Below are 20,631 nucleotides of genomic sequence, written 5' to 3'. Positions count from 1 at the left end.
GCAGTGTCACAGGAAGCACCCCAGACCTACACTCCCTTGGTTGTTTTCTTACCAGCTCCCCAGCCCCTACACCCTTCCCATATGCTGTCTCTGACTTGAAGAGCTCCGTGCCCAGCACGTACCCATGGTAGGCACATTCCAGGTGTCTGTTGGACATCAGGCACCTGTGTGGATTCACTCTCTCCTGAAATTTGCTGAGCTTTTGTGTGTTGCAATATGTACTTCCGATGCTTTCTGGTCTAGTAACAGAAGACTCTAGAAGGACTTTGAAATTTGCATCTGATAGCTGTAGGGAAAACTTGTCTGTGACTTTTGCCTTTCTTTTCTTTTCTTCCTTCCTTTCTCTCTTCCTTTCCTCTCTCTCTCTCTCTCTCTCTCTCTCTCTCTCTCTCTCTCTCTCTCTCTCCCTCTCTCTCTCCCTCTTCTTTTTCTTCTCCTTCTCCTTCTTCTATTATTTTTAGGTAACCCAGGGTACATGTTCTAAATGTAAAGTAACCAGACTGTGCTAAAGAAAGTGAACAGCCTCTGGGATGTTACAGAATGTAAGTCAATGGTCACTTTGATCCTTGGCTCTCCGTCACAGCACCCATCCTCTGGTTTGCACATGTCAGTGGGGCTTGCTGCCTGGTCAAGCATTTGCCTCCAAGCTTGAGTGGATGTACCTGTTACCTAGTGTTTCCTCATGCAGGGAGACAATCAGCCTGCAAGGTGCAGGCACCCATCTAGATAACCATCTAGGTGGTTATCTAAAGTGAGGATTTCCTCTCATAAAGTTCCATATATTGAGTTGGAAAGTTTTATGCACAAGAGTACTTCAAAGTGATTGTGAAAAGATGGAATTGAAAGATAAGCATATGATAGTATTAAACCTCTGGAAATCTGCGATATGTATTCTCCAATACCTTTGTGAAGGTCCTTCCTGAGTGTGAATTTCATCATGCATTGTGACAAGACAATCTTATCTTTTAACTTTATTATTCACACACATTTTTGAAGCACCCTGGTGTGTGTAACGATTATTCTAAAATGTAAGAAAGTCATGGGTATGTGGAAGGTTATTAAGAATGTATCAAATACGGTAACCTATTCCACATTCCTTTTCCCAAAATTCACAAGAATAGCTAGCTCTGAGATCTTTGGCACAAAAAGGAACAGACCAGGAAGCAGCCTGCTTTTTTTGCTGCAGAATGCTCTGGAAATGGCATGAAGGGGAATGACAAAGGGGACCCAAAACATCATTCCTTCCTATGTTGTGCTCTGCCAGTTCTGCCTACCAGGTCTTCAGATCGCAGCTCAGAATACAGTTGTCCTGGTTGTGTTCTGTCAGAATCTGTGTCATTTACATTCTTTGCAGCCTCAAAAGGTCTTGGGACATTCAGGCTAGAAAACATTTGAAAGTTTGTCCGGTGCCCAGAAATGCTGAAGTGGGTTGAGCTCCCAGTAACTAGCTTTGAGTAATGTCATCAAGCTGTCTAAATGTTGCTGTAAAATGAGATTTTGTATTTCCATAATGTGTAATAGAAGCACAATTAAATTATCATCACTTGCCCTTACAGTAATCCCAGCTGTTTCTGAGCAATTCTCTACATCTTGAATAACACAAATCAGGAAGGCTTCAGAGAATCTGAACCTTGGGCTGCCTTGGGCTAGGCCCCTGTCTTTGGCTTAAGACTGGTAACTATATATTTCAATGAAACATCACACTGTTTGCCTGATTTCTCATTCTGTATCTTCTTTCATCACCAGCCATGTTTGGACCAACATCTAGATGTTGGGCCTCCATAAAAATCAAAAAGATTTAAAAAATATATTTTTTTAAATCAAATGGATCATGGTCAATTTTAGTGGATAAGAAGCTGAAGCTATCGGTGTTACCAACACCACCAGCAAAACCAACAAGCACTCCCAAGGCAATGTGTTATGCTGTTCCAGGTGACTCAATAGGAAAAAAAAATGTTAGGTTCTTTGATGTTCCCATAGGCTGCAGTCTAGTAATGTTGTAGCCATCCATTTCACTATAAGGATGTAAAATTTTTGGTGAATTTGCCTTAAGTTTGCAAGACCACTCTACCTCGTTAGAATGTTTCCATGTGTAGAGTCTGTCTCTCCATATTTCATCGTCACTTACACCCATACTTCCAGCTCTGCTTGGTAAAATACCAAATACTGTGTACATTTACTACACAAGAATTCCCTAGCAAATGAAGAACAGCTCTGCCATCACCATTCAGGGAGTGTGGAGTCTTTTTTGAATGTCTTTATTGGAGCTCCCATCTCTTCACACAAATTCCAGTCGGATGGGCTCTTCCTTCCCTGGGATAATAGGGTCATACTCCAAGCTAGTGGCCAGCATGCCTGTGAACCACAGGATGGAATGTATGAGATGGGTAAAACCCTGCATTTCTGACACAGAGCAAAGTCCAAAAGAACTGCTAGAACTGCCTTGGAAACTACTACAAAGTGCACTCTTTTTTTGAAAGGAATAGCTAAGTCGATTTAAAAAAATGCATTTCCCTTTATGATCATAATTTTCTTTAACAGGATCAGTTGACAGCAGAGTTGTGATAAATTCTCCAGAGACAAGCCTCTCTCAGGTCCTGTTTCACAATGCCCCTGCTGGTAGTAATTGGAAAGTAAATGCCCCTGACCTGTAATTGGAAAGTTGCATGAAATTGGCATTTCCAAAAGGGACAGGTTACAGCAAGTAGCAGAAAACAATATCACTGGTCACACCTAAGACCAGGTGCAGGAACTGCAGCCTCAGGGTTAGGCAGGAAAATGGGGACTCCAGTTTTTGAATCGAGTTTTTGCTCCACGTTGGAGAGTCACTCCTCTGTTTCTTCCTGGTGTAGCTGGCCAGCAGTGGGGCAATAGGGACCAGCTGCAGTTAGTTCCTGTCCCAAATACTCCTCCTTCCAGCTGTCCTAAGACCAGCGTGTTCCTGCCAGACCCATAACCAGAGAGGCCACCCACACTTCCATGAAGTAGCCCTAGGTAGGGGTGTCTAAAGAGGGTTTTGAGTGCAGAAGTTCATGGCTGCCCCAGTGTCATTCTCCTTGCCCCAGGAGGAGTCTAGTGCCCCCTCCTGGAGGTCCATCCCACTCCCTCACCCCTGGCCCATTCCTATACCAAGGACAGGGTAAGGTGACACTACAGAGGAACAAAGGTATTATGGCTGTGCCCCATGCCCTGGCTGTTCCCTCAGACATGAGTCATTCATTTTCACCCAGCACCTGGAGACAGCCCTCACCTGATCAATCTGTGAGCCCCACTCAGGGGAGGGAGCAGCCAGTTCCCAAAGTGAGCTATCACAGCCATGGAGAGGAAAGAGGAAGGTTGTGGTGTAGGGACTGCCCATGGGCATACTGTGGTCTCAACGTTCTCTTTTATGCTAAAGCTTCTTTAGGCTTCCTCTCCGACAGTCAGAGCCAAAAGGTGTGTGTGAAAATGTTAACCCCTTGGTTTCCAGCTACACCCTGGCAAAGCCATAGGACATTGAGAAAGTACTTTGGAACTGTTGTATAAAAGACAATGCAAATACATGCTAGATATTTTAAATTGATTTTTTAATTGTGAAAATCAAATAAGAATATGTTGTACATTGTTGCCTACATTCTGTGTTTCCTCCTTATTGCTGCTAACGTACATCCTGTAGTGACAATTGCAGTAAAGGTCTGCAGACAACAAATTTTCTAGATGTTGGTTCTATAAAAGCTGTCTTTTTCACTCTCCTTTGCTGAAATGTAGGCATCTAGCATCAAAGTCATATTCCCTCAGGGATTTGCAAATGTCTACTAAACCTCAAGTCAGATTCCTCTCTGAGTCTTTTTGTCAGACTTGGTGATGTATTTTTCATTATTCTTGATGTTTTCAAATTTTCCTACCAGTTGTAACTAAATGCACACTGTCTTTAAAATGTGTTCTTTTACTTAATGGCCTTTTGAAGGGGAAGAAGTAGGCTTCTATGGTTTGTGTCTTTCAGAAAATGTCAGCCATGGCCTCTTTATATGTGTGGTCTGTTTTTCTACAATCACAGTTAAGCAGATGTTGGAACTTCCCATTCTATCTTCTGTATCTCTTTTCGTCTTCATGCTGTTGGATTCTTTCTGGGAGAATTTGGTAGCCCAGTCTTCTCTTATCAATTCTCTACTCAGGTAGTATCTGTTTAGTCTCTCTGAAGAGCCCATCATTTAGCATTTATATATATGAGTTTTGAGAGTTCTAATAGGTTCTCTTTCATAAGCCTGTTCTTGTTTCATAATAACATATCCTTGTTTCGTGGCTGTAGCATCCCTCTCCCTCTCTGAGAGCATTCGTTGTACATTGAAAGTCCTGATGGACCTGCTTTCTTCACTTCATTTGCTCAGAATTTCATGGAAAATGCATATCATTAAAAAAACGATGCCTGGATGTCAGATTCCAGGGAACGAAATATTTTGGTAATAAAATAAACTGTCCTTAAGTTTCCCTGTCTTTGAATTCTGTTTTGCCACCACCTTGAATTCCTCTTGTGTTCTGCTATTGACTGTGCCAGTGCTGTTTTATAACACTGCCTTTCCTCCATGTGCAGGGCGTCTTGCTCCTGTGATGGCTTTAAAGATTGGGATCCTGCTTTGGTCTGCCTCTGTTTGCCTCTGTACAGACTGATGAGCATGTGGGCGGTAGCTACTTCTGAGACTGGCAGGTTGCAAGAGGGGATGGAAGGGGTGGGATGTGCCATTAGCTGGTCTGGGTGTGGGGCTCCTTAGTCACCTGGGCTCTCTCCTAATGTGCAGCCTTTGCAGCTGTGATATGAAGAAACTCTGCCCCTTGACAGAAATAGGGATCAGGAAGCGAGGGATGGTGGGCAGTCTGTCTTGTAGGATCTCAGCCTGGTTCCTTGGCAGAGGTCCCTGGCCACACCCTACTCTTGGCTTCTGTCACTACTTTACAGGGTACTTTTCCCTCTGTCGTTTCTGTCTGCAACTTCCCATCTGTTTTCCCTGTGGCATTCTTATTTCAGGTCCAACATGACTCCCTTGGAGCATGTCTATTTTAGAACTATGCATTCTGTTATTCCTGTGGATTTAATAGTGCTCCAGGAAAACGGGTTAGGGGAAGGACACTATCTTGGGTGACTGGCTCATTGCAGTCTGTCAGGGTCCCCTCTGGGGCTGTGCAGCAGCTTCTTCTTAGGCAGGTGGGTCTGTGGTTTCCCTGGAGCTTCTCCACCTATACCCCTGCCTGGTATGCTATAGCTGATGGCAGCTGATCACCCCCTGTTTGGAGATCACAGCTAGATTCCCTGTGAGTATCCACCACCATATAGGAAACTGTATGTGGTCAAGTGGATCTGCAACTTTGTCTAGTGCCATCTGTCCTCTTGGAAGCCACTTCAGCCAGCTTTTGATCTTGAGCTCTTTCCAGAACAAAGTTCTCATCACTCATTCTCCAGAAATCTAAGCCCTGCATATCAAGTTCCTGAACCCCTTCCCTTGGTTTGGGGCAGGAGATGTCTCCTTTGTCACAGCTGTGGGAGAGGTGGGGAGGAAGCTGTCCAGCACTCAGGCAACTCTGGGGGAAATTCTTTAGTGTGTTTCCCGGGTCAATGTTTACTGCTCTGGATTTATTTGAAAAAGATAGAGAGAGAGAGAGAGAGAGAGAGAGAGAGAGAGAGAGATGAATCTTATGTCTGTGGATTCACTCCCTAAAATGGCTGCAACAAGGTCTGGGCTGAACTGAATCCAGAAATCAGAAATTCCATCTGAATCTCTCCCGCATGGACAGCAGGGACTTGGGCACTTGAGCCATCATTCATTGCTTGCCAGTTGCCTTAGCAGGAAGCTGGATTGGAAGTAAAACAGCTGGGACTTGAACTGATGAGCCTCTCTGAGGTGCCTGTGAGCATCTCACACAGTGGCTTGACTTACTGGGCCACAGTGATGCCCACAGTGATGCCTGTCCCTCTGCTCTGCTCCCGAGGGAAATGATGTTGCACTCACCAGAAAATGGACTTCCCAAGCTTTCAGAGTGACTTTCCCAGAATCTCCTACGATGTGCTCATCCCGGAGCCGCCGCTCAGTCCCAACAAAAGAGACCCTTTTAATTCATGCCCCTTGCTTTACACGCTCTGTTTCTTTAACATTTGTAATGAGATATAACAGGAACCTTCAAAAAGTTTGTGGACATTGTGTGTTTCAAAAAGACTATTAGTGGATTTCAATTTCTTTTTTCACCGATGTACAATTGCCTTTTAATTTTATTTTCCATGAACTTTTTGAAATTGACCCTCATGCTTTTTGTTTTTGTTTTTTTTTTTTTCTTTGTCAGGGAGCAAGAGGACCTATTGGTTCAGCTGGTGAAAAGGTAACTGGAAACCCTCCCCACCCTCCCCTGTAACCCCTAGCTCCAGTTGGGCTGGAGGGCCGATCAGAGACAGTGGCTGGTTGGGGCCTGGGGAGGATGAATGCCTTTGTCACATTTCCCTTTGCTCACCCCTCCCTACGTATGCGTCCCAGTGAGTGCAGCTCCTCTCCAAGTGCAATGCCAACTAGCAAGACAGCTGTCTGTGTACCATGAAACAGTGCTTGTTGGAGAATTCCTGGAGCCCATTTAACTTCACAGAGGGATTCCCCCAACCCCCGCCCGCAGTCTTCCTTGAGTGGCCTGGGGCTGGATCATCAACCTGTCTTCTTCCTTACAGGGTGACCCTGGCAACAGAGGCTTACCTGGGCCCCCAGGAAAAAATGGACAAGTTGGCACCCCTGGGGTGATGGGACCCCCAGGACCTCCTGGACCACCTGGGCCCCCAGGCCCTGGCTGTACCATGGGAACTGGATCTGAGGTATGTCTCCTCATTTCTGTGAGTAGAGCATGCAAAGGGTCATGGGACATACCAGCTCTCTGGATGCTGGCTGGAGGGCCATGATCTCCTCTGAGATCCCAGCTTGCATCATGCCTGGCTCAGGAATTGGATCTGAAATTCTTTCTCCCCTCTTTCCTAGGATATTGAAGGTTCCGGAAGCATCAGTCTATTAAATGAACCCAGACTCTCTGGACCCACACTACCCAGTGTATGTGGACTTGGGAAGCTTGCGTTTATGAGGGGATGGTGCTATCACACTAGAGCCAGCAAGCTGCACAGCCCTCCCTGGCCCTGTGCCTTCCAGGATTTCACCCTCTCTGTGTCCCCAGTGCCCCGCTGGACGAGGGGGAGGAGCCTAAATGGTTTTCCTGGGGACAACATCATTGCTTCTCCGTCTCCCCACCCTAGTCCTCACCATCCCTGCTTTGCTGGCCCACACCATACTCCAAGCCCTGGGCCCCTGACCTGTGCCCCTGCTGAGGCACGCAGCCCCTAGCAGGTGACAAACCCCTGCCTGCTGTGACACCTGCTTTCATGAGGAACAAACCTTGATCTCATGAACATTGCCAAATTGAGCCGAGAGCTGAGCCCTTCCTATCAGGCTGGGACAGCGAGGCACCTGCCTTATGGACTGAGCAGACTCCTCCCCCGCCCAGGGGTGCAGGATCAGGGAGGGGTGAGGGGGATGCCTGTGTGTGGCAGCAGGGAGTCTCTGATTCTCGCTCCTGTGGGGTGTTCCTCACTTCTGGCTCTGGCCCCTTCATTGTTTTGGAGAGAATCATCGTGAAGAGCTTAAGGAGAGTCAGTAGGGTGGGAACAGGGTGGGAAAAACTAACAGAAGAAAACCAGGGAGCATTAACAGATCTACCTGTTTGTTTTACCAGGGTCCCAAGGGAGAGAAAGGAGACCAGGGACCCAAGGTAAAGCCCTGGATGTGAAGTGGGGTGGAGTGACTTCCAATCTGGCTCCAGGGACGTCATCCATGCCTACCCAAAGAGTTTTTTGCTTTGTTTGTTTTTTCATTTGTTTTACTTTTCTCTGCTATAATCAGGGTGACAGAGGTGTGGATGGAGCCAGCACTGTGGGGCCCCCAGGGCCGAGGGGACCACCTGGGCGCATCGAAGTCCTGTCTAGCGTGAGTATCACCCAGCTCACAGCTGACTTATGGATTTCCTGGCTTTGCTAAAGGGGAGGGGAGGCTGCAAATGATCTCAGGGCTTTAGGGCTGCTAGTTATGGAGGCCGCAGAGCAGATCTCTGATACCAGGACTTCCACGCGCACCTGTGAAATTGTTTGGTCTGGCCTTGCCAAAGCAATTACAGGAAGGACTTGAAATTCAGTAAATCTGTAACAGGTTAATTTAAAATACATGTATTTCTTTATTTGAAAGAGAAATAGGGAGAAACAAGAAAGGGGGAAGAGAGAGTTTCCATCCTCTGGTTTATTCCCCATTTGGCTGCAACAGCTAGGGCTGAGCCAAGTAGAAGCCAGGAGCATCATCTGGATCTTCTGACTGAGTGGCAGAGGCCCAAGCACTTGGGTCATGGTCTGTTGCTTTCCCAGGCACATTTGCGGGAAGCTGGGTCAGAAACAGGACACAAACTGTCTTCCATATGGGATGCCAGCATTGCAGGAAGCTGCTTTACCCAATGTACCACCATGCCAGCTCCAGCAGGCTAACATATAAGTTAACAATTTAGTATGGCCTGTGAAGGATGTTATGAATGTCTAAATGGCCCTTGGCAGAAATCAGTTTCCCCATACCTGCTAGGCATGAAGGAAAGAATTTGCAGAGTTAAGATGTCAGGGACACCGTGAGCCAGAGCCGGGAGTGGGACAACAGGTGAGTGACCATGGCACAGGGAGCTGGCAGGGGTAGGTGGAGAGGGGTGGGCATTTGGAAAGAAGGCTGGAATGTGGGCTGGGAGCAGAGCGTTGGCCTCTTCATGTGAGGATATTGCATTTGTGAAAAATCCTGGCCCTGTCTAGAACAGTCACATGGTGCTGGCAGACAACAGAAGGACAACAAGGCCTGGATAACTAGGAAAAGGCTAACTAGCATCAGAAGGGGAAAAGGTATGATTGCACACTCTGAAGTGTGGGCGAGTGTGTAGGCAAATAGGGAGTCTCAGACGCTCCTGGAAGAAGCGTAAATTGTACGGCCCTTTGGGTAGGCTCTTTGGCAGTCGGTTAAAACTAAAAATACCCACCCTCCACAATTCCACATGGGAAGATCTACACCCAGTATGGTGCAGTGAGAAAAGCAAGTGAGGGAGTAATACAGGCTGATGCCATTTATGCAAAATAATCTCACACACACGAATGCTATATGCTGTAGAGGGGTGCATCCATGTGTTACATATACATACCTATGTTTGAGATTGTATCAGAGAAGACACATATGTTAGCATATAGTTTAAAAAGTAATTATAGGATGGGAATGACAAGGCAGCTTCAAGGTGTTCATAACAAGTGGCAGGGCTGGGTAAGCCTGGCAGTGGTCTAGGGGTGTTATTGGTGGGTGCCGAGTGCTACCATGTGAGTGCTACCATCTGTGCAAGCTGCACTACCAGAGATGAGGCCACACCCACGCTGCCGCCTTGGTCTTCATTGTCTGGGTTTTTCTCTTTGCAGGCTTTGATCAACATGACCCATGGGGCCTTGAACTTCTCAGATATTCCTGAGCTCATGGGACCTCCGGTGCGTCTCCTGCAGCTGCTGGGGAAGGGTTTCCCACAGACATGCCCCTGTGGAGACCAAGCCAGGCCTGTTTGGGAGTCCTTTCTGTTGCTGAAGCACTCAGCTAGGCTAGAGCCAATGAAATCATCGCACGTGCAGCAAGTTGCAGTCCCCTGCAGTGGAGGCACCTAGTCCCAGGCATCAGAACCATGGGGAGTGACACTCCGGGCGTGCCCAGTAGCAGACTGATGCCAGAGCAGTGCTTCCTGCTGACCATTATTTACATGATCTCATTGTTGCAGAACAGGGAGCTGCTAGCAACACTGATCACTGTGTTCATGGGGAAGCAGGAGCCAGAGGCAGGTGCGAGGCTTGCCTGGATCTTAACAGCTCCTTGTTAGAAATCAGGGAATTAACCCAAGTCCACAAAGCTGCCCCATGCCGTGATAAGCCCCACTCTGTCCCCCAGCGCCTATTGGTAGTACAGAGGACAGAGAAAGGGGTCTGGTTTTGGAGCCCTGGGATCCAAGCCCCCTTTGCACCACCCCCATTCTCCCCTGAGGCTCTGCCTGTTTCCTTGGATAACATCTCACCAGTCTTTAGGCAGCTTGGGGGAGATCAGGCATGCAAAACTGCTTTGCCCACGAAGAAGCTCCTCCCTCCGCTTCTGGTAATCCAGGTGTCTGCTGGGGTCACTACCCCTGCAGATGTCTGTGATTTTGACTTAAACCCCAGCCAACCATGTCCTGAGGGAAATCCCATGCCTTCCCCGAGACCACTGTGCGTGTCTGGGAGGCAGTTTTGCCGCCCACTTCTCTTCCTTCTGTAAAGGAACATCTTGTCTGTGAGTCGTCTCCCTGTCTGCCCATACTGCTTCCAACAGGGCTCCCTGTCATTGGTTTTTACTGAAATAAGAGATCCAGGACACCCCAATAATCAAACCTTACAGCAAACCATCCAGTACACAGAAGACCATTCACAGAAAGCCTTCATTTTCCTCTTATCTATGGTGGCGAAGTGTATTTAATGGCATTGATACTGAGCAAAACACAGACAGTCCAAACTCCCAAGACTGGGTGTCCATGTTGTAGGAGGCCCCCGGCTATCTACCTGCATGGCTATGTCCCCTGCCCACTATTCTGGCTCTATCCCACATCCTAACCAGTTGTTCTCCTCCCAGCCAACCAAGACCCTGTGGGGACCTTGCATTTCCTAGCTGGGTGAAGCTTTTCACTACCTTGGCAGCTCTTTCCTAAAATGGTTGTGGTCCTAGCTGTCAGTCCCCCTTACCATATTCTGCATTGCTATAGGTACAATGTGCTGGCAAGTTTGTTGCTACCCAGTTTGATAGATAGATACATAGATAAATGGATGCATGCTTATGCACATATTTTTTTACATGTACCAAACTCATATACTTGTAATAGCTGCAGGTGTCTGAGTTGTCAGAAAGAAAGGGCCTGGAGCCAGTGAAGTGAAGCACAAACCCTCTGCATCCTCTAAATATCTGATCCTTTAAAAGGCCCCCTCCTGTTAAGAAATGGATGTCCTGCCATGCACCTACATCCACCTGCAATGGCCCAACTCCCCCAAGCCTGCCCCACTCAGGGTACATTTGCTGAAGTACTGATGCTGTGTTCACCACACTCAGGGGTTTCAAACCTTGAGCAAGTTCCCACCCAGGGTAGTGGGGCTCTGGAAGCCAAAGTGCAGCCTCTGTCTCTGGCACTGATGGCGCCGTGGGTCCCTGCTCAGTTCTGTCCCCTCCTCAGACTCTGCACCTTGCTCTGTGAGATGGGAGTGTGAGCCCAGCTGTGTGTGAACAGGCTGGAGTCTTTGGAAGGGTCAGGAAGGGAATCAGCCCCATGCACAGGGGTCCTTTGTGCTGTTGTTTATCCAGCTACTCTTGCTTTGTGTCACAGGGGCCAGACGGGTTGCCTGGGCTGCCAGGATTTCCAGTAAGTACCACCTGCTCCCGGTGCCTTGGGCTGTGCCCACTTTGTTGCTTCCCTCCACTCACCCAATGGCATTTTCTACCATCTCTATGTGATTTCTATGTGATCAAATGTTTGCACCTTCTTATTTGGGGACCCTTTTCTCACTGATTTCACCTGGAGGGGTTCTCTTCTTTGAATTCCCCCTGGCTCAGTTCTCAACACTGCTGTGAGCCTTTGCTGACTTGGGTACTGGTCATGCAGCCCACATCTTTCCCTTCTCCACTGTCCTGTGAATAAGCTTGTGGAGAGTCAGATCTTACTTTCCTGTCTTTACCCCAAGAACAGCTGAAACCTGAGCTAGCAGTTTGCCCCCTGGGACTGCAGTAGATGGATGAATCAATCCTTTCAAGTAGAAGAAGTCCTTAAAGAAATGTAACAGGAGGGGAGGTAAACAGGGAGGGAACTAGAAGCCCAGTACTTTGTAGCCTACGTGCACCAGATTGGACCTTCCACCACAAAAGGTGAAGATATATTTCCATGGAGAAAGTCACCGGATTTGTCCTACAACTTAAGCCTGTGCTGAGGCCCTAGGTCTGGTCCCAGGGTGGGACTTGCACTATTTTTCCAAGAAGTTGCAGTTCTGATAGGCCCTGATGCCATCTAGGAACATGCACCTGCTTCTAGAACAAATGGAGAAAAATGCATCAAATCTATAATAGATATTTGCCCTTGATGGTAGATTCCTTTTTTCCTTTTTTTTAAAGATTTGTTTATTTTTATTGGCAAGTCAGGTATACAGAGAGAAGGAGAGACAGAGGGGAAGATCTTCTGTCTGCTGACTCACTCCCCAAGTGGCCACAACAGCCAGAGCTGAGCTGCTCCGAAGCCAGGAGCCAGGAGCCAGGAGCCAGGAGCTTCTTTTAGGCCTCCCATGTAGATGCAGGCTTTGGTTTGTCCTCCACTGTTTTTCCCGGACACAAGCAGGGAGCTGGATGGGAAGCAGGGCTATCAGGACGTGAACCGGCACCCATGTGGGATCCCAGTGCATGTGGCAAGATGGGAAGATTTTAACCAATAGGCTACCATGCCAGGTCTAATGGTAGATTTCTAAGTGATCCCTTTATCTCTTTCTATATACTTTTCTAAACATTTTGCAATTTTCTGGAGGCGAATATCCAATGATGACACTGAAAGTATGTATTAACTGGACATTAAAAAGTGCAAGAAAGGGGAACAAGTATTTGGCCTAGATTTAAACAAATTTGTTTACAGAGTTATAGAGAGAGGGACACACACACACCCACACCCACACACCTACACACACACCTACACACACATAGCAGAGAGCTTCCCTCCATTGGCTTACTCCCCAATTAACTTCAACAACCAGGGTTGAGCAAGCCCAAAGCCAGGAGCAAAAAGCTTTCTCTGAGTCTCCCATGTGAGTCCAGGGGCCCAAGCACTTGGGCCACCTCCTGCTTTCTTTTGAGTTACATTAGGAGCTGGATTGAATGTGGAGCACCCAGGACTCAAACCAGCATCTGTAAGGGATGTGTCCATTGCAGGTGGCAGCTTTACATGCCACACTATAATGCCAACCCTTAGCCTAGTGCTTAAAACACCCATTTCCCACATCAGGGTGTCTGGATTTGATTGCTAGTTCCAGCTCTTGACTCTTGAGCTACCTGCTCATGCAGACCCTGGGAGGCAGCTGGTAGGGAAATCTGGGTCACATTCCTGACTCTTGCCTTTGATGTTGACTCAGCCCCAGCCCAGCCTCCGCTGTTGTAAACATTTGGAGAGTACATCAGTAGATAGAGAAATTTTCTCCCTCCTTCCTTCTATTCTTCTCTCCTTCCATCCCTCCCTGTATCTGCCACTCAAAAAAAAATCAATCAATCAAAAGGTAGTGACAGCAACAAGTTCTCTTGGTTAGCCAAATAGGCCAGCCCTCTAACAGCAACCTCAGCTTGGCTGCTGCAGACCTGGGGCCTGTTACAGAACACACCACCCTCCCACCAACCTCTGATAAGGGAAACTCCAAATGACAGATTCGAAAGATTGGGTTTTCACTGAAGATTTTATTTGCATAATAAGAATAATAATAAGGAAAATAAAAATAATTTTTAAAAAGCGTTTCTGGGCAAAAATCTACTAAGAACAGATACTTGGAAACCACTGTTGAAATGGGTAAGTCACCATTTCGCCCAGATGACAAGCTGGGACTTGTGGAAAGTTAAATAGCAATCAAGTGTCGAAATGCCTTTTGGGGCAGACGTCGTGGCTGGATGAGTCATCAGCACAGACATTTGACATCTGCTGGGGATGGGAAGAGGTCACCCCAGTCTGGGTGTGTGGAGTTGGGGGGCAATGATGAGCAAAGAGGGCCAGAATGAGGGGCCGAGGTCTGGTGGGATAGTTTGGGGTATCAGGTTATGATGTTTGGATCCCATTTCACAGACAAGAAGGGATCTAGAGATAGAGAGAGGGGGTCTTGGAAGCTGAATGGGGGGTAGGATGCTGCAGCACAGCCTGGGGGGAGCCTGGGATGACCTGAGGTTGGTAACAGGGCTGTTTCACCAGCACCCAGCCAGCTGCAAGGTAGAATCCCTTAAAGATGTATCGGAGAGGAGTACTCATTTAACCTACAGGTTAAGGCTCTGCCTAGGACAGTATCAGAGTACCTGGGTTTCTGGGTTTCTACCTCTATCGCAGCCTCCTGCTAATGTACCCATGAGAGACAGCAGAGCGACTCAAGCAGTCAGGTCCCTGTCGCCGACATGGGGCAGCTGGATTGGGTTTCTGGCTCTGGACTTGAATGGTAGCGACCATTCGGGGAGTCGATCAGCAGATGGATGGGAGCCCTAGCTGCCTGAACTTCTGCCTTTTACATAAATACATTTTTAAAAGATTTATTCATTTTCATTTGAAAAGGAGAGTTATGGAAAGGAGAGAAAAGGAGAGAGAGATCTTTCATTCATTGGCTCACTCTCCAAATCATCCCAAAAGCCAGAACTGGGCTGATATGAAGCCAGGAACCAGGAGTTCCTTCCAGGTCTCCCATACGGGTGCAGGGGCCTATGTACATGAGCCATCCTGCTCTGCTTTCCCATGCCATAAGCAGGGAGTTGGGAGGACGTAGAGCAGCAGGGACACAATAAGGCACCCACATGGGATGCTGGTGCCGCAGGCGGGCGATTAACCTACCACAACACAAATATGTAAGATTTTTTAAAAGCCCCCAAATATGTAAGATTTTTAAAATAGTTTCTTTTGAACCTGGCACAATGACTCAATAGCTAAATCTTCACCTCACAAACACCGGGATCCTATATGGGCACCAGTTCACGTCCAGCTTTTCCACTTCCCATCCAGCTCCCTACTTATAGTCTGGGAAAGCAGTAGAGCATTTCCCAAAGCCTTGGGACTCTGCACTCCCACGGGAAATCCAGAATAGAAGCTCCTAGTCCCTGTTTTCAGATCAGCTCAGCTCTGGCCATTGTGGCCACTTGGGCAGATAACCAGCAGATGAAAGATCTGTCTTCTCTCTGTAAATCTGATCTGCCTTACCAATAAAGATAAATAATTCCTAAAAACAAAAAAGAAGATCCTTTTTTTTTTAAAAAAAAAAAAAAGAGAGAAACACAAAGCTTCCAGGCCTCTTACTTCTTTGTATACACTCTCCCAGAACACAATTGCTGGACCACTTCTAGTTGAGAAAATATCCCAGCTTATCAGGCTTTCACCTGCCTGGAATACTAGATTGTATACTGTTGTGCTTTTTTGAACTGAAACAATTTCCAATCAGCTAATGTGTCTTCATCTCAACAAACAACAAGCTATCCCCCCACAATTTCTTCCAGGGCCCTCGAGGACCAAAGGGTGACACTGGGGTGCCTGGATTTCCAGGACTCAAAGGAGAACAGGTAAGAGGAACTCAGGTTACTGGGATAGACTGAGGCTCTGGGATTTGCTAAATACTTCACATGGAAAAAAAAGGGACTTGATGGTATCTCCTTTCAGAAACAACCTACATTGCTTCTCGGCCTTTTGGCTAAGATCAAGTGTGAGATACAACTCACAAGCCACAAAATTCAGCCCCTTTGAATTGTGCAAGATTTTTTTTTTGTAGATTCACAAGATTGAGCAACCATCCCCACCATCTAATTCTAGAATGTTTTCATCATGTCAGAAAGAAATTACATACCATTAAGTCACTCTGCAACTGTGAACTTTCATAATCTCAAGATTTCATCACAATCAAAGGAAGTGAAATTGATTTTCACTGTAATTTGGAAAGAAATGGGCATGCTCCCTTGAATTCTGGATCCAAGTGAAGTGGGCAGTGCCATTCACCGGGAAGTCCTGCTAAATGCACCCTCCCTGAGCACAGGCCTGTGCCCTTCCTTGACCATAGCTGAGCACCAGCACAGGGCTAACAACACCCAGAACACTCACTGGGTCCAAGAGTGTGCCATGAAGGAATAGAATGAATGCAGATCTTTACAGGGTGTACGTGGGAGCACTCTGCATTTGGGTGACACTCTGGGTGCCAAATTTTTGGAATGAATATTTAGCTTGTACAGCCCCTCCCAAGTACTTCCAGGGTGCAGAGCTGGCCTCCATACCTTTTTCCAGTTTTGCCTCCTATAACTAATTCTCAGATGCATTTGAAAAGGTCATGAGGAGCATGGCATCTGAAAACAAGTGGCTGAGACTGAATGGGAACCACTGAGGCGCCCGTTCAGTGAAGTGTGCCTCTGTCTTTCAGCTGCTGACCCCCTAAGACACAACAGCCAGTTTCCTGTCCTGCAAACTAAGGCTATGAAACTAAGACACAAGGAACAGATAGGCAACAGAGCATGTGCACTGCTGTGAGGAAGGCTTGTGTGGGGCTAGTAGGGCCACACTGAGAAGCCCCTGGGGCTACCAGAGGGAGCCAGGGAGAGTGGGTATGCGCTCCCCCTCTGCCCTGGAAGAGGGACCATTGGATTCTCTCCTTCATTTCCTATCATGCTACACTGTGGGGGACCAATGGCTCAGTGTACTGTGCAAAGCATTGGTGCCCCTTGAGGTGATGTCTTAGGAAGCTTTTGCTGCTGGGAACCTATGGAGAGGGGCTGGGTCTGGGGCAATGCTAACATGGAAGGAGGCTGGGTCAAGCTGGAATAGCTCTGGCTTCCAGAGCTTTGCCTGATAAGCTAAGGTGGATTTAGAGGGACAAATATGCCACCCCATGTTCCTAACTCCCTGCCACCTTGAACAATTGGGACACGCACCCAGACCATTGCAGCAAATGTGCTTTCTCTCGCTCTGCCTCTAATGCTTGTGTGCTTGCTTCTCTCTGCTACTGGTGCACTCAGGACTGCCTCTCCTCATCCTCGGAGTGGTAAGATGCAATTCCCAGGTGTGGGCTTAGGGGAATGGAGAAAACAGGCTGCTCTGCTTGCTTCGGTCCCATGCCCTGGTCACTTCCCACCCTGTTGAAGGAGGCATCTGTGTGCCCTGGCCCAGCCTCCCAGGGCCCAGCATGGAAGCCTGGAGTCCAGCATGCCCCAGAGGGCTGTTTGGTGGAACCTGTGTCTTCTCAGAATCCTCCTGCAATAGGAGATGGCTGTGCTTAACAGGAGTAAGGGCAGGATCCTGTGTCCTGGCCCCTAGTCTATGTGTCTGCTGTTGCCTAGCATCTCCGTCTGCCTTGTCTGATCCCCCTCGAAGTGTTTATACAAGAAGAACCTGGAGTTTGGAGACATGGGCGCTCTGGACTGAGGGAGGCCTCTCGTGTTATTCCTTTATCTCTTTTCTACTTCCAGGGTGTTCTAGCAAGAATGTGGATTCTTGGTGGGAACAGATCTCAAGCCAGTTGTTAGGAATGCAGACCAGCCAGAGCTGGCTTACAGGGGGTGCCGTGCAGCAAGAGACACACAGGGCTGGATTCAGGTGCAGGTTGGGCATCTAGGAAAGTCCTAGAGGGGGTGTGGCTGGGCTCTAGGACAGAACTCAAGATGGTGCTGGAAGTGAAAAGCTAAGAAAACATTCCTTCACCGCTGCTGCCCTACACCAGGATGCAGGGTAGACCAGCGATAGCCGCAAGGGACCTTAGGTACCCTCCGGGTGAGCTGGGAGGAGGAAGAAGTGTGGCCTCACAGCAAGGTTCTCTGAATTGCAGGGTGAGAAGGGAGAGCCAGGTGCCATCCTAACGGGGGACATACCTCTGGAAAGACTGCGAGGCAAAAAGGTAAGGGCATGCCAGGGCCTGGAGGCAGGTGTCTGCTCTGGCTTCTTGGCCTGGATTTTGCCACTCACAGGCTTCCTCTGAGTGACGTGTGTGCACTTTTCTGTTTCAGGGGGAACCTGGCATGCATGGAGCCCCAGGACCCATGGTAAGGCACAGTATCTCTCAGCTGGCTCTGGACTCGGTTTGAGGCACTCCTCACTCTCTGGTTAGTTAGATGTGGTTGTCCTGTGGCAGAAGGATGTGATACAACGCTTAAATGTGATGGGTAGATTCAAGCAGTGAGGTACACACTACAGTGATAGAACACAATGGTAGCTGATCCACACAGAGATGCAGGGACCCAGTATGTACCCCTCATGGGACTCTACCATCTTGTGGGCTCCGGGTCATTTTGACGTCTTCCAACTGGTAGACTGAGGTCAAGAGGTGAGGGAAAGATAATGGAAAATAATGTGCCTCACTTCTAGTACATTTCATTGGCAGGACTTATCCTGTGGTACTTCTCAGTTAAAGATTGCTAGTTGCCTAGGGAACTCTTCTAAGGAACCCCAGAAGATCTCCCTGGACTTTTTCAGATCCCCACTCCTTTGCTGTAGGACCTTGAACTAGCCCGTTGAGCTTCTGAGCTTCCCTCTCCCTATCTCTGTGTTGAGGGAATTGCCTTAGTATTAGACACTGTGCTTTCCCATCATTCTTCCCAAGAAACAAGGAGAATTCAGGTGCAGCCCATCCACTGTCCTGCCATTCCACGCATGCCACCTTTCCCATCTGCACAAGCCTGAGCTGTGAAGCTCAGAACCATTACTCTATAGAGGAGATCATGGCTGAAAGCGTTTGTAGAACCCTTTTGCAGTCCCAGCACTTAAGTGGGGACTTGAGGCCAGCCTGCCAAACCCTATCCCTGGACCCTTGTGCTGTACTCCACTGAACAAAGTGCCCCTTGATTCCTCCAATACATTTAGTCATACAAAATTGTACACGAAGTCTGTTTGGCTGAATTTGGATCTCAGGCTGGGGAGACAGCAACAAACCTTTGTGTGACAAATGCATGTCCTTGCTGAATAATTTGTCATCACCAAGGCACAACTTCCAAAGTCTTGGCAAGGCCTTGGTCTCTTTGCAAGTCAAGAGAATGGGTTACTGTATGCACAGCTAAGGGCCGAGGGAGACTGAGAGTGTCTTGTCTATAACCGGTTACTCACCGACTAACATGCCAAACCATGGCAAACATGACTAGGTGGCAATAGTGGCCAACAGGCTGCTGCAGATGGCTGTGGCAGCTGTTCCCGTGAAGCCCAGCTTGTGTACAGCCTGGCAGGCTCAGGCAGTGAGGAATATTCTTTAATCTGATTGAAGGCACCACATGGCTGCTGTGGCCCTGGTGGTGAGCATAGTTCACAGCTCTCTTGCAAATGCACTAGGATATTGCTACTCCGGGCAGGGTGCAGGGTGCATGGGTTAGCACCACCCACATTACCCAGGAGCTTGATAGAAATGCAGAATCCCAGGCCCCAGCCCACATAGATCAGATCTGCAGGTTACCAAGATCCAGGTGGCAGTGGATCATGCAAACCAAGTGGCCCAGGCCCAGCAGATGCCTCCTGCCCTTGCTTCATCTTGCCGAAGAGTCATGGGGCCTGAGAACCTCGCATATAAGTCCTGTTGCAGCCCAGTCTTTATCTGGCACCTCTCAGGGCATGGCTGTCTATGTTGATGAGAGCAGGGAGAAAGATGTTGGAGGGCCCTGGGCATTAAACCAGCAGTTCATCTAGGAGCCAGAGCACACTCTGTCCTAGGAGTGGGAAAGCGGAGCCTGGGAGCAGAGCAGATTCCAGGGAGCAGGTCATTAGTGGTGCCATAATAATCCAAGAAGGCTACACCCCACGTGTGGGAAGCATGAGCATTCCTGGAAATGGTTGCACGGGGGCAGTGGCTTCACAGGCATGCAGGACCGTGCAGCTGACTCTGTTGGAGATGAAGCTGGAGGACTGGGTGCTCAGCCAAGACTCCGGGCCTCAGGACAGACAGCAGCCAACTCCTGGAGCAGGTTTCTAGGCAGAGCTGGCAGGAGGCCGGTGGGAGGGAGGGCTTCCTCAGAGAGGAAGGTGAGCCCTGGGATGTGAAGTCACATCCTGAACTGGCTCACCTGGGCACTGAGTCACCCAGCTCCTGACTCCTTGCTTCTCAGTTAGCCCTGACCATGGAGGTTGGGTGCAGAGTCTGCAGGACAATGGGTTGTACTGAGGGATTGAGCAAGTGCTCCTAGCTGTGCAGGAGAAACTGAGAGCCAAGGAGCCAGGCAGGTAGAATTCTGGAATTGTCTCTTGCTCTCCGTGTGGTTCCTCCTTGCTTTGATTCCCAGGGGCAGATGGGAACTCCCATTTTTCTGGACCTTGCTAAATTGGTATTTGTTTGGATTCTAGGGTCCCAAAGGACCCCCAGGACACAAAGGAGAGTTTGGCCTCCCTGGACGACCTGTAGGTATCAGCGTTCCTCACTCTGCATGCATGGGGCATGTGAACCCAGCTGGCTCATGGTCAGGGGACTGACCCCAGTATCTCCTATGGGTTTCAGGGTCGCCCAGGACTGAATGGCCTCAAGGGCGCCAAAGGAGATCGAGGGGTCATGATGCCGGTGAGTCTGTGCCTACCACCCCCAATCCCCAAGCATGCAGCCCCGAGGTCAATGTCCAGAGGAGGGAGGAGCAAGGGCATCCACCCAGAAGACCATAGTGGGCCAGACTCAAGGGCAGTGGTGGGAGGAGGTGTCTGGGCATGCTCAGGAAATGTGCTTCTAAATCCCAGATCTTCTGTCTCTGGGGTGACACCCCCTCATCCCTCCTTTCCACAGTTCCCTCACTAAGGCAGCGCCTCTGAGTAATGTCCGAGACAGCCCAGCTGCTTAGGTGGGACATGCTAGGATATAGGAAGGTA

The 20,631-nt window shown here is 48.5% G+C and overlaps 1 protein-coding gene across 1 annotated transcript in view; it reads left to right on the top strand.

Moving 5' to 3' along the window:
• The window catches only part of COL15A1 (collagen type XV alpha 1 chain), a 98,470-nt gene that overhangs the window by 60,925 nt on the left and 16,914 nt on the right, over positions 1 to 20,631 (top strand). Inside the window, exons 17-28 of the mRNA XM_058672867.1 lie at positions 6,310 to 6,345; positions 6,683 to 6,823; positions 6,984 to 7,052; positions 7,729 to 7,764; positions 7,896 to 7,979; positions 9,479 to 9,544; positions 11,446 to 11,481; positions 15,324 to 15,386; positions 17,630 to 17,698; positions 17,808 to 17,843; positions 20,122 to 20,175; positions 20,273 to 20,332. Of these exons, the coding sequence (XP_058528850.1) occupies positions 6,310 to 6,345; positions 6,683 to 6,823; positions 6,984 to 7,052; positions 7,729 to 7,764; positions 7,896 to 7,979; positions 9,479 to 9,544; positions 11,446 to 11,481; positions 15,324 to 15,386; positions 17,630 to 17,698; positions 17,808 to 17,843; positions 20,122 to 20,175; positions 20,273 to 20,332 (750 nt within the window). The remainder of the gene's footprint in view (positions 1 to 6,309; positions 6,346 to 6,682; positions 6,824 to 6,983; positions 7,053 to 7,728; positions 7,765 to 7,895; positions 7,980 to 9,478; positions 9,545 to 11,445; positions 11,482 to 15,323; positions 15,387 to 17,629; positions 17,699 to 17,807; positions 17,844 to 20,121; positions 20,176 to 20,272; positions 20,333 to 20,631) is intronic.

The sequence above is a fragment of the Ochotona princeps genome, chromosome 14 (assembly GCF_030435755.1).
Source record: "Ochotona princeps isolate mOchPri1 chromosome 14, mOchPri1.hap1, whole genome shotgun sequence".
Taxonomy (NCBI): domain Eukaryota; kingdom Metazoa; phylum Chordata; class Mammalia; order Lagomorpha; family Ochotonidae; genus Ochotona; species Ochotona princeps.
Note: the sequence above shows the minus strand (reverse complement) of the source record. Positions and strands in the feature narration are given on the sequence as shown.